The 13,193-nt window shown below is 51.5% G+C and overlaps 1 protein-coding gene across 1 annotated transcript; it reads right to left on the minus strand.

The window, feature by feature from the left end:
- Positions 1 to 6,685: 6,685 nt before the first annotated feature.
- C1qtnf12 (C1q and TNF related 12) lies at positions 6,686 to 10,361 on the minus strand. Its single transcript, XM_038335477.1, has 8 exons — positions 9,931 to 10,361; positions 8,636 to 8,752; positions 8,400 to 8,520; positions 8,156 to 8,307; positions 7,574 to 7,682; positions 7,353 to 7,443; positions 7,138 to 7,216; positions 6,686 to 6,898 (listed from the first exon to the last, which is right to left on the minus strand). Exons 1-8 carry the CDS (start codon positions 10,087 to 10,089, stop codon positions 6,800 to 6,802), a joined length of 927 nt encoding a protein of 308 aa, XP_038191405.1. The 5' UTR covers positions 10,090 to 10,361; the 3' UTR covers positions 6,686 to 6,799.
- Between the last annotated feature and the right edge of the window lie 2,832 nt (positions 10,362 to 13,193).

Here is a 13,193-nt window from a genome sequence, read left to right on the forward strand (position 1 = left end):
TCTCAGCCAAACGTGCTTTGGTAATGAATGCTGCTCCAGGTTGGGGAGAAGCCAGGAGTTGCGGTGCGTGGCCCTATCAGTCAGCTTCATACTGTAGAATAAATACTCTAGGTAGCAGCCACTGCTTCTCCGAGGCCAGGCCTGGTGCAACAGCCTACATCCAACTCTGCCTTTCCACTGGGCCAGGATCTGACCATGCTCGGTGACCCGAGAAGAAGGAAACCTAAGAAAGACGCAGCCATTCGCTCCTCTGGCGTCTGAGGGTCTCAAGCTGGCCCAGCCTTTACTGTTGGCCGTCCCTACAGCCTCCCACTTCTGATCTTGAGAGGAGATGGTGGATGGCCAGTGACAGCTCGAGTCCCTGTGGTGGTGGCAGGTCACTCTTGCCCCCCAACATACCAGATGCACCCTACTCCAGCCCTGGCAGCCCCGCACTAGAGGAAGAATCCTGAACCCCCTGTAAATGCTTAGGAGAGTCGAACGTCAGTGTTCCTGTGGCCAGGACAGGCCTAAGGGATGCCATATGACCTCTGGCCACTAGGGAGGTGTCTGGAAAGGCCAGGAGGTGATTGGAGCTTTGGGGGATTGAACAACTGCTTAGGAGAGATACTTCAGTGGCAGAAATGGCTCCAACACTTGGCTTCCTGTTTACTCCAGTTCTGGCTGCCACCTATCACCAGGTCTCAGCAGGGTTGGCTTAGGGATGTGCTGCTGGGCTTGGGCTGCATGCTTGCATGCTGACTATTGCAAAACTGATGTTATCTCCTGGAAGAACTTGTGAGTCACTGCCCCAGAGCAAGGGGCTGTGCCCAAAATCCTCTCAAACAAAGACCCTTTGTCCCTAAACCCTCCCATCCAGGCCCACATGAACAACCACCAGACATACAGGCAGACAGACGTGCCAATAGAGGTAGCCAGCACAGGTAGAATTAAGACTGTTTTCCATCCCTGAGTGTGTTTCTCGGCCCACCTGCCTCAGCTCTCAGAACTAAGCTATGGAAGATCTGGGGCTGGCTGCAGGAGGTCCCTTCAACAAGGTCCTGAAAGAATAGGGCCATAAGGTCTTAGAGCCCACAGTGACCTCAACTGGGAACCCATGGCCACACAGTGAGCTGTGGCTCCAGGACCTATAATCTTGTGTTCTGCTCTAAGATGCTGTCTGCCTTGCATTCTTCAGTTTGTCTGAGACCAATGCTCTGGGGGCAAGACAGAGTCCACACAAGACTCTCCCAGTGCTACCCAAGGATCTTCTTCCCAGGCCAGGAGTGAGGTGGGAAGCCTCAAACACCAGTGATGTGCTCACAGTAAGTTAGTGTGAGATCCTGAGCAGCCATGCATCCCATCTTGGAATCCCTAGCTGACCACAGCAGGACTAACACCACTGGGTCTTACCCAACGACCAGATCTATGCTCACTCCTGAGACTGACCACTTGCCTGGAGAGAGCTCCAGTCATCTGTACACTGTCCCCATGCCTACTTGGTAGAGGTCTTGTTGATCTGGCTCTTGCTGGATCCAGGGGAGGAGCACCTCCAGAGAGACTCCCCACATGCCAGCCAGGTACTCTTGGTTCTCTGCAGAATATATAAACTGGACTGCTTCCAAACTTAGGGGGCCCAGCAGGTGGCAAGTTACCCAAGGGGCCCTTAGAGTAGACCCACTCAAAAGCCAAGCCTGCCTGGCTATATATATATATATATATATATATATATATATATATATAGTCAGTATGAGCAGGCCTCTTCTGTATGGTGAGCACCCCAAAGCAGAGCACAGGGTGGGTATATGTGGGGCCTGGAACCATCAAAGCTATGCAACACCTAAAACATAGGTCTAGAGGCTTAGCCTTGTTCATGGCCAGAAGCCCCTGTCCCTGCCTACCCCTTCCACCTCCTAGCTTGAGATACACCCTAAGAGGACTCTCCAGCCATCCTGGGCATGAGAACCACATTCTTATTTGTGCTTAAGCCCAGGACAGGGTGTCAAGTATACAAAACAGTGTGTTTCCAACACCAGAGTGGACACTGATCCTAGGAGGAGCTGGCCAGGTCTAACCAGGCTATGACCCAAGGTCAGATTCAGGAAAGGTTTCAGATCAAGCACTTCCATGTAGGATATGACCTTCCAGGACAGTCAGGAACTCTTTGCAGTGGCTCATACCCCAGCTCCAATGCCCAACCTGGCAGGCACAAGTATTAGACTGAGCTTGTGGGAAGTCAGCCGACCAAAGGGGCTAGCAAGGCCAGCCAGCACCTCCAGCTGCTCTAAAACGATGGCTTGGGATCAGGAGCAAACCAAGGCTGCCCAGTACAGTGATGCCCATGCTTTCTTTGTCCCCAGCCAAAGATGGGACGTATCTAGACCCTCGGGCCATTTCATAAACCAGTTCAAAATGGGAGAATGTAGGAGAAAATAAATTACCTTCCCCTGAGTGCTCCCCACTTTTGAGACCCTCAAGGTAGCCTCCCACCTGAATATTATAGCAGTTGTAGACTGTCTGCCTTCCATAGCATGCCATGCTCAGGCTGGGCAGCCATGCTAGGCTGTCTTCCATGTATCTCTAAGATATCAGAGCCTAGTACCATGTGAGACTTGAGAAAAACCATATGGTACAGCTGGGTACAAGCCTGGTTGTTTGTCTTTTGGGCAGGTTGCATGGGATTTTCTGTCCACGTTTGGAGGCTTCCACTATACCCAAGACACCCACTCACTTGCTCTTGGGCCCCCAGCCACTGGGGCTCATCTGGAGACAGCACATTCCAAGGAAATTACAGGTAAGTGGCTAATGACCTCCGATTAGGGGCAGGAATGGGGAGAAAGAGCAGACAGACGCAGGTGGAGTCAGGCGCAGAGACAAGGCCCACCCTGATCCTGGCCACCTGCCCAGGCATTGCTCTGTGGAGCTGGCCCCCGATCAGTGTCTCCTCATCTCTCATCTCCATCTGTCTCTTTGTGGCGCCCTAAATGCCATTCTGTGAGTCTCCATCCTGGGCATCACAGACCCTGTAGCAGCCAATAAGACCAAAGAACAAAGCTGTGAGACCCTTACCTTGGGCAGGGAGGCCCTATATGTGGTTCAGGAGAGTCTGGCTGGTGCTGCCCACCTTGCTGGGTGGTTGGCTTCGAGCCTCAGTCTGATCTGCACAGGGTAATAGCTGCTATTAGTGGAGCAGAGAAATTACAGGCCTAACCATGCAGAGAAGCAGCCCCTGAAAACCCTAATAATGTAAATGAGATGTTTATGGATCTGCAGAGGGGTAGATATCCAAACCATACTTCTGTCCCACCTCCTTTCTAGTCCCTCCTTTGTCTCTCACAGAACCTTGGCCCTTAGTATCAATATCTCCACTGACACTAAGTGCCCTGAAAAGTCACTCTGTGTGCAAACTATTTCCCTGCCATAGTGGATGGCGGCCCTGCTCCTCCTGGGATGAGAATGCATTGATGCCCCAGTCAAAAGGGCTGGGGCTCTGGAAGGAAAACTAGAGAGCTCCAGTTCTTGGTCCAGCAGCAGGTTACAGAGAGCAGGAAAAAAAGAGGGCTCCCGAAGCCCGGATATTTTAATCTGACCTGGACTCTCAAGCCTGTCAGGATCTCAGTAATTGGCAAGTGGGAGGACAGTCACTTATTCCACACTTGGGCCCCTTTCTATTTACTCAATAGACCCTGCTTATGCTCCGTATGGGCCCTAGCATGCTTTGCACCATCCCCATCAAAGTAGCAGGCATGGAAGCTGCAGTCATGTGAAACACAGACTATCCAGACAGCCCCCGCCCCTGACGCCACGTGAGGGTTGGGAGTGAGGGTCTAGAAGAGAGGTGGAGATGGGTCAGTGGCCAAGCCTATTACCACACAGACTGGCGCCACCCACACCTCAGTGCCTGGCTTGATCTGCCTCACTGCCCAGCAAGACCCCAAGGAAGGGCCCTCCTATGGTGCCTCAAGGACGGTCAGGGCCTTGGGTGAGAGACTGCCCACAGACCTGTGAGCAGACTCCTCATCTCTCAGCTGTACACTTCCCTTTGGGAGGTCATTCCCCTGCTCAGTCTTGAAGACAGAATGCTGATGGCCTGAGGTTTTGTCTTGAGAGAAGTCAGGAGCGGAAAGCTTAGCACCACCTTTTGACGGCCCAGGTGCCAACTAGAGATGGTATCTTGGAAGCTCAACGGGCTGGGACACCCTGAAGCTAATTTATATTCTTTGACAGGAGTTTGCCAGAGCCAAAGTAGTGCAGGCTTAGAGGGATCTCACATTAATCACTGACTCCTACCTTGAGGACTGCAGTGGATGGGCTGCTAGGTCTGCCCTGCATACCATCTGTGGGCTCTGATCTTTAGGGAATGGTGACCTTCACTGAAGTGAAAGTGGCAAGAAAGGGACCTCCTGCCTTAGCCTGGACAGGCTTCCCTAGCCCAAACTTTTGTCTTAATCACACTTGGGTTTGCAGGCGCTCTCCAACTCGGCACACAGCTATCTAAAAAGTAGGCAGTCTTGTATGCTGCTTATATAGCCTTGCTCCCGTCAGCAACCCCAACAGTTTGTGGGCCCCTCCTCATAAGGTGCAGGCCTCACAGGGCCCTTGTGCTGACTAGTTTTTGGTTTTTTTTTTTTTCCTTTATGTTTATGTCAACTTGACAAAGGCTAGCGTTAAATGAAAGGAGAATCTTGACTAAGAAAATGTCTGTTAAGATTGGCCCGACCACATATGGTGGCTCACACCTTTAGTCCCAACACTTGGGAGGCAGAGGCAGGCAGATCCCTCTCTCTGAATTTGAGGTCAGCTGGTTCTACACAGAGTTTGGAGACAGCCAGGGCTACAAAAGAGAGGTCCTGCCTTTAAAAAAAAAAAAAAAAAAAAAAAAAAAGCAGGCTGAGCAAGCCACAAGGAACAACTCAACCAACAGCACTCTTTCATGGCCTATGCTTAATTTCCTGCCTTGAGTTTTTGCCCCAACTCCCCTCAGTGGAGTGTGGTCTGAGACTTTTAAGCTGAAACAGACCCATTCCTCTTCAACTTTCTTTTGGTTATAGTGTTTTGGTTATAGTGTTTTATCACAGCAATCGACGCCCTAAGACAGAAACTGGTGCTGTGAGTGTGATATTCTATGTGTTTTAGGAAAGACTGTGGAAGGACATTGGAACTTGGGGCTAGAAAAGCCACTGAGCGCTCTGAGCTTAGTGAGCTACTGTAACTTACAAGATAATGTTGAGGGCAGTAGATGATGGAGGTATCTGGCTTGTAAAGTTTCAGAGGGAAGTTTGAGCATCCCTTAGGCCTATTTATCAGAGCTATTTGCTATTCTGAATTAAGAATCTGTGGTCTGAGCCGGGCAGTGTGCACGCCTTTAATCCCAGCACTCGGGAGGCAGAGGCAGGCGGATCTCTGAGTTCAAGGCCAGCCTGGTCTACAAGAGCTAGTTCCAGGACAGGCTCTAGAAACTACAGGGAAACCCTGTCTCGAAAAAAACAAAAACAAAAAAAAATCTGTGGTCTGGTCAGCTAGGGCTGTTGTTATTAACACTAAATTGAAATCTTTCTTCACTGGGATAACTAATACAGGTCAGCTAGGGCTAAAGAATCAGTTGTGATTAACAGACTGTTACTGAGGGAAAACCTTTTCAAAAGCATTTCCTCAGGGTCAGCACACCGAAGCTCTGATACCCAGTTGAACTTGGTAATATATGAGTTTCGCCAGGTGATATTGGTTATGAAGGCATGAAGGGTCATGAAAAGCAGCCGAGGCCGGGCACCTGAAAGGTCAGGAGATGCCTGCCACTGGTGAAAATGCGGCCTCAGCTGCAGTGAAAGCTCCAGGACTGAAGGGGTCAGAGAGAGAGGTTGAGGACTGTAACATGCAGCTCCCCAGAGAGCCCAGGAGAGGCTGCTAATGAGGTACAGCCCAGCTGCAGCAGAGAACCCAGCATTCGGGAGATACCAGGGCCATAGGATTATCACCACGGGCAGCAACAGGTGTGGAGGCCAGCCTGCGCCTGTGACACACGTAGCTGCGTGTGCTACGGATGGCAAAACCAGAAGGGGACTTGCCAAGACCCTTCCCAGACATGAAGCACTGAACTTTTTATACTCGTGGACTTTGCTTTTGCTTTGACTGAACCCTAGTTCTTTTCTCTTGAAATAACAAAGTATTTAACTTGCCTTTTGATTTTACAGAAACCCACAATTATGAGGTCTTGGATATTTTAGAGAAATTTTGAACTTTTTAAAAAAAAATGTATTATGTATATAGTGTTCTTCCAGCATGGATGCCTACATACCAGAAGAGGACAGCAGATCTCATTATGGATGATTGTGAGCCACCATGTGGTTGCTGGGAATTGAGCTCAGGACCTCTGGAAGAGCAGTCAGTGCTCTTAACCTCTGAGCCATCTCTCCAGCACCCCCCCCCCCCAAATTGGAACTTTAAAAGAGACTTTGAATTTTTGTTTTGTTTTTTGAGACAGGGTTTCTCTGTGTATCCCTGGCTGTCCTGAAACTCAGAGATCACCTGTCTCTGCCAAGGTCAACTCAGTCTCCCGCTCACAACTGGAAATCTGTCTAGAGACCTTGTGAGGGGATTTCACTCTGGTCCCTTCTTCGAGGCTACACTCCGTTCTGGGATCGCATTCCGACAATCTGCTTGCTGTACATCTCCCGTACCAACACAATAACCAGACAGCACCCAAGAGTGATGGGGAAATCTGGAGCTCTTTATTGTTCTGACAATTCCTAACTGGGTAGCAGTCCTTTGTAGTTCCTCTAAGAAGCAAGGCGCTGGCTCCTCAATCGTTTCTTCAGCTCCCCTATGTACCCAAAAGCAGTCCAGAGAAACTGGAGCTGTTCTGGATGGTGAGGACTGCCCCAGAGCTGTTGTCCACAAACACGGAGACATACTGTCCAGACTGAAGACATTACAGTGGGCATCATTACAAGTGGGTGGCCCCAGCCCAAAGATTTACCCACCCATGGGGATAGCATTTGGAGCCAATATTCCCACCCATACAGATCTAAAATCTTCCTGAGCAGGCAGCATCCTCCTAGGCACAAGGGTTCAGAGGTCCTGAGCAACTACTTGCACAAGGCTGTAAGACCCTCCCAGGCTAGAAGCCCACCCGCCTGTTCCCTGAGCCTACACCCTTACCTGTAGCTGCAACAGCCCCTGAACCTGCACTGTGAAGACCCTGCTGTTGCTCTCCAGACCTGATACAGCCTCCAGGGACCTAGGCATAGCACCACAGGGCAACAGTGTAGGGGCCACTGGCCCATGGTGCTCAGATACCCCTCAAGGTGGCTACTTTTGATCTCAGTCCAAGGACAGACCCCAGAGGACCACTGTGGGCAGCAGGACTGACTCACGTGTGTTGATGACACAGGGACTCAATACAGATGAGGACACGGATAGTGTCCCGGGTACGCAACCGGCCTCTGCCCTGTAGCTCACTGTGGTCTGTGGAGAGAGCGGTAGGCAGGGGCCTTCTGGACACTGCCTAGAACAGACTCGAGTGTCTGCCAGGGAGGAGGGTGGGTGGCATCTCTGAGGTACCCGTCACCCACACTGCACATACAAGCTGGCTCACCAATGTGCAGGCTGGCAGAAAACTGGAAGATGGCAGAGACCGGTGCTGTGAATCGGCCCAAGGCCAGGCTCAGGCCAGATCCCCGCAGGAAGGCACCCTGGGCAGTAGGCTGTAGAGATTAGGAGGTGACTGGCTGAATTTCAGGGCCTGGACCCTCACCATAAATACTCTAGCCAAGGGAAGTAGCTATAGCCCAACCCCAGATGGGTCTTTTCTGGGCCGCGTTCTCTTTGTGGAAAGGACAGGCCTGATCTGTGTGTCTACACCCATGTGGGCCTTAGAGCAACGGTTCTAGGTTCCAGGGAATAAACAGGACCCCAAAAGCTATCAAAGGAAGTGGCAACTCTAGGCCCCACTTCTGACTTAGTATAAGGTGAGGAACATTCAAACTCCTCACTGGCAAACGCTGGCCCGGATCCTCTACAATAGTATCACTAGGAACCAATACGGGCATGTGTCCAGCAAGTGTCCAGTGGTGTCTGTAGGCCCATCTTGCCAGTAGGTGCCCACCTCTATATCCCATCTCCTTGGTAGAGAAGCCCCAAAGATACAAGGACCACTTTGGCCCAGGCCCCCACTCACGGTCTGGAATCCTTGCAGCTCCACCAGTGTCTTCTTGTCCACCAGCACGGGACCTTTCAGGCGGCAGTGGAAGGCCTCAACCACCAGCTGATGGCTGGGTTCTTGGGGTAACAATGTATCTGGTAGCCCTGAGAATCGAAGTTTCGTGGCCTCTGTGGGGAGGGCCACTTTGGGTCAGGCCCCTTCTAGCCCTGAAAGAGCCTCCTGGCTTCTGAAAGAGGTAGGGTGCAGGACGCGGTCCTACCTTTCAGCATCTCCTGAAATTCCTGCAGCAGGACCTCTGGGGTGACTTCCATACCAGGGGAACCAGGGGGCCCAGGAGGGCCAGGGGGTCCCGGGGGCCCTGGGAGACCCGAGAGGCCTCGCTAGAAGAGGTAACAGAAAGTGAATCTAAGTAGGACCCCTAGTCACCCCTTTCCCTGGGCTTAGAACTTGAAGGGAACCCATAAGGGCAGGTTCCACTGCAGCTCAGGGGCTTACCGACTTCTTATTCCGGCCACGGCACCGTTTCCTAGAGGCCCCATCATCTGGCCGGCGGACAAAGTTCAGCCATGTCATGTGGGCATCTGAGAGTTCAGGTCCAGACACCTCTGGTGGCTGAAAATCCAGAGAAGCAAGGCTAGTGTATTGACTACCAGGCCCTTGGGTCTCTGTCCTGACATACTCCAAAGATATTTATGAACTACAGGTTAGTGGGGGGGAATTGGGGTACACAGTAAGATTTCACAGCATAACTCAAGCCACAGTCCAAAGGGACCATCCCTGGTGATCAAAACCTGGATGTCCCCATGGGTAGGGGATGGGGATAGGCAAGGTGAAGTCTGCGGCCTCTGAAAAAGCAGGAACCTGATGTTAAGAAGGACAGGCAAACACTGCTTCCCCCTTGGGTGCCACCCAGGGACAGAGACAAGAACATCTGGATACACTACAATTCTCTGTCCCCCCTGGAACTAAGGGTCACACACAGCTAAACCAGGGCAAAGGCTGCAGGGAGATGTGGAACAAGACCACCCCCAGCACCAACGTGTCTAATGAGGACTACTTAGGACTGCAGGAACTCCCACTATAAGGGGAACCAGCGTATGCCCAGGAACCAGCGTATGGCTTACACTCCCTCAGTTCTGCTCAGCCTATTAGGAAAATGGGGCCTTAGGCTTGAGATGTGTCGATGTGGACTGAGAGGCAACCAAACAGAGAGACACCCTAGGAAGGAGAGATGCAAGGGTCAAAGACTCAGAGCCAGAGGTTCCTGTTTGAGTAAAGGCTGTTTCCCTTCCTGTCCTGGGGGCCCCCAGGATGGCAGCAGTAGAAGCTTTGAGACTAATGCTCAGGAGAGATCCCTGTCCCTAGAGGACTCAAAGGACAGGGCGCGTTCTTGCCTGCAAGAAGCCCCAGCAGATGGGACTACCACAGGACCCCTGGGAAGCACAGGGGACAGGCTGGTCCAGGCGCACCATTTACCAGTCTGCCTAAAGTCCTTCCCCCACCCTCAACCTGAAACGGCAATTATACCTAATGGCATCCGATTACTGAGAAGCATCCTGAGGCTTCAAACAGTTAACTGTAGCCCCACCAGGCATGGTAGAGGGGGGCTCCCCACAGGCCAGCCCTTGTGCTGTCTGCAGCAAACTCTAAGCCAGGACCAGCAGTCAAGGTCACAGGCCGTGCTCAGGTTCTTCCCCGGGAAGAAAAGGAGAAGAGCTGTTGAGGTAGGGGGACAATCTAAGCTTTGAAGCTGTACTCACGCACCCATATGCGCCCCAGCACGCACCTACCTTGAAGGAGCCTGGCAATCCCTCGTGGTTGGGTGTGGTGATATTAGGGGACTCCACATGAATGGCCAGCTGCTGAGTCCTCCTGGGTTCCTGCCGTGACCCCGCTCCTGCAGTCTGCAGCCAGAGGAGGGCTGCTGTGGCCCAAGCCCAGGACCACATGGCTCGGTTTCCGCAGTCAAAGGCTTACAGATAGGAGCCCGGGCCAGTGCTCTCATGGGGGCGGCCGCATTCAAAGCCCCTGCGCGGGGGCGAGGCTCAAAAACGAGCCCGGCTGCCGCTGGTGCATGTCTGCAGGATGAGCCAGAGCACGGCAGAGAGCTACTGTCTCCACCAACCTCCCCTCCTGCATAGTACCCCTGCCGGTGCCCCACCACCAAATGAGCCCTCCCTCCTTTCTAAGCCTCTCAGGCTCCAAGGGGAGGGTTCACACAGGGCTCTGGAAGGCGGGGCAGGGCAAGGGCGGGACCCCCGTGACCAGTGATTCAATCACCCCTTTTAAAGAAGTAGGGAGGAGCAGGGCTGCATCTCCCCTGCACAAACAGTTCCCTGGCCTCTTTTCTGCAAGATTTTTATTTAGTTAAGCTAGGGGTGGGGGTAGGGATGCTGTCAGCATCAACTCTGTGGCATCTTTCATACCTTCAGGGCAGTGAATCCCAAGTGATTCATTCACTTCAGGAAGCTTTCTACAAATCTCCCAAACCTCCTCACACACTTCACCAGATGCAGCCCCTACTCTAAACCCCCAACACAGGGCATTGGAGGAGAGCATCCACCACCTGGTTGTCTGCCCCTCCCAGCCAGTGATCCTCCTCTACTTACATGAGGCCTACTGGGCTGATCTCTGCAAAAGCAGAGCAAGTAGAGGCTGCTGGTCTAACTTGTCTATACCGTCTGTCCCCAGGCCTCTCTCCTAAGTTAGCACAGGCACAGGTCATTCTGACCAGTGGAATTTCCCCCTCTAGTACCTGTGATACAGTGGCAGGTTCCCAGAGGAAGAGGTCTTCTGAATCACCTTCAGACTGCAAGTTGGTTAGCTGAGGCCAAGCCAAGTCAATGGTACCTTCACTTGAGTGACTGACCATGAGGTAGTGGCCCTTGTGAGACTGGGCCAGGAGTCCCAGTAGCCAGATGACCTTCCACTGGTAAAAGCTGTGGCTAAGAACAGTCACAGCCAGTGGATCTAACTGCTCTATAAAGAAAAGGAGCTGCATCCCCAACCCACACTGGTTCCAGTGGGTTTGGGTCCTGGTAATCAGAACAGAATGTTCTAGAATAGTGCCCCCTCAACTCCCACACCAAAAAAAGGTGAAAGGTAGCCACGCAAGCAAACACAGCTCCAGGCCACACCCAGTCAGAGAAGCCTAACAAAGCTAGGGTGGGGGAATGTAAAGGAAGTGCCTATCCCTCCTGTTTCCAGCCCCCAGGCAAATCGTCCTCTCCAGGAACAGCAGAGGTTAATCTTGAGTGTTAATATGAGTTTCACACATTACCGTCAATGCCTCAAGCCCTCAAAAGTGCCTTTGGCCCTCATATTTATTGGTGAGATTACTCTGAATGATGAGGAAGTGCCAGCATTCGAACTTGCAATGACCCGTACCTAGTATACACCTGTATGCCAAGAAAGACAGCCTCTATGGCCAGGGTCAAAGCTCAGGGTTGGGGGAGGGCAAGGGACCCCCTCATCAGATGAAGCACACTGCTCTCCTGGTTCACCTATACCCTGGTGGCCTAGCCCTTCTCAGTGTGACTGGTAAAAACTCCGAGTATAAACTCTGCCTTGCAGTTTATAGCAGGTAGGCTAGGAGGCAAGACTTGGCCTGTCACAGGGATACCACAGTAAGGACTTCATTTTATGGCTTCAATTTCTCCCTGTCACAAACAACTTGGAAAATAACCAAAAGGATTCTACTTTGGTTTACAAAAACCCTGACCAAGATGACCAAGGCAACTTCTGGCTCTCAACCCCCAAGCCCTGGAGAAAACAGCTTGACAGGAACCTACTGGCTCACTACACAAGGAGATTGCTCCCTCCCACCCATTCTATAATGACATTTCCAAAGGTCAGCCAGGCCTATAATCCCAGTACCTAGGAGGCTGCCTCTGCTACATAGTAAATTCAGGCCAGCCTGAGCTACATGAAACCCTATTAAAAAAGAAATTCCCAAAGGTTGCCTGGGAATTGTTTTTTTCTCAGGAGAGGAACAAGAGGTAGCAGAGCTGAGATGTTCCCTCCCAAGGGACCTCTCCCTAAACATCAATAGGACATGAGCTTTGTGAGAGGCTTTTCACCTGTACCAGGATCTAATGGAAGGCAGTCCAGGATGCCAACTGGCCCCTCCAGTGACTACTGCCAAGAAGGGTAACACACAAACAAGGCTAGACATGCTTGGTCCAATGGAACAAAGGCCATCTTTTATTTGGGGTCAGTGCAGGAACTCACTGTGGATACAGGGTCCTCTAGCACTCAAAGGAGCTGGGAGAAGGGCGAAGTCTTGGGGCTAATCTATCAAGCCTTCTCAGCAGGCAACTGCTACACTAAGTGCGACCCCTTGTGGTCAGAGAATAGGTTGACTTCTTCTACTTTAATAACAGCACTAAGATTTTCTTTCATTCTGGGCTGCCAAGAATTGAGATTTCAGCCAAACAGTGGTGGTGCCAGCTCTCAGGAGACAGAGGCAGGCAGATCTCTGAGCTTGAGGACAGCCTGGTCTACAGAGTGAGTTCCAGGACAGCCAGGGCTACACAAAGAAACCTTGTCTCAAAAAAATAAATAAATAAAATAAAATAAAATAAAGATTTCACATACAGAGAACACTACATGTTAAGTAAACTAACATTCTGCCTTATAAGAACTTCAGGAAACAAGGAGACTTTGGAACTGATGTTAAACAGTTACCCAGGTGCAACAGAGTACTACACAACCAGGGAAGAACTAAGGTCTAGTGCTAAAGGAAGTTCAAGTCTACAGGGCTCCACCTACTGCCACCATGCCATGCATAGACACATCTCAGCCAATAGCCGCAGGTTTCACAGGCCCAGGCCCAGGCTCGCCATGGATTATCAATCCACCTTTTGGCAACAGCAACATACCCTTCCCCCAAGCCAGCCGTGACTCTTGCTCAGTCTACCAGGGAAGAACATTAACACAGGCAGCATGGCGTTCAAGAATGAAGGCATAACTAAAACCTTTTCAGGAGAGGGTATATACTAATTGCAAATTACAGAACTAAACCAAAATGATCACACAGGTTACACCTCAGCTT

The sequence above is a fragment of the Arvicola amphibius genome, chromosome 6 (genome assembly GCF_903992535.2).
Source record: "Arvicola amphibius chromosome 6, mArvAmp1.2, whole genome shotgun sequence".
NCBI lineage: Eukaryota > Metazoa > Chordata > Mammalia > Rodentia > Cricetidae > Arvicola > Arvicola amphibius.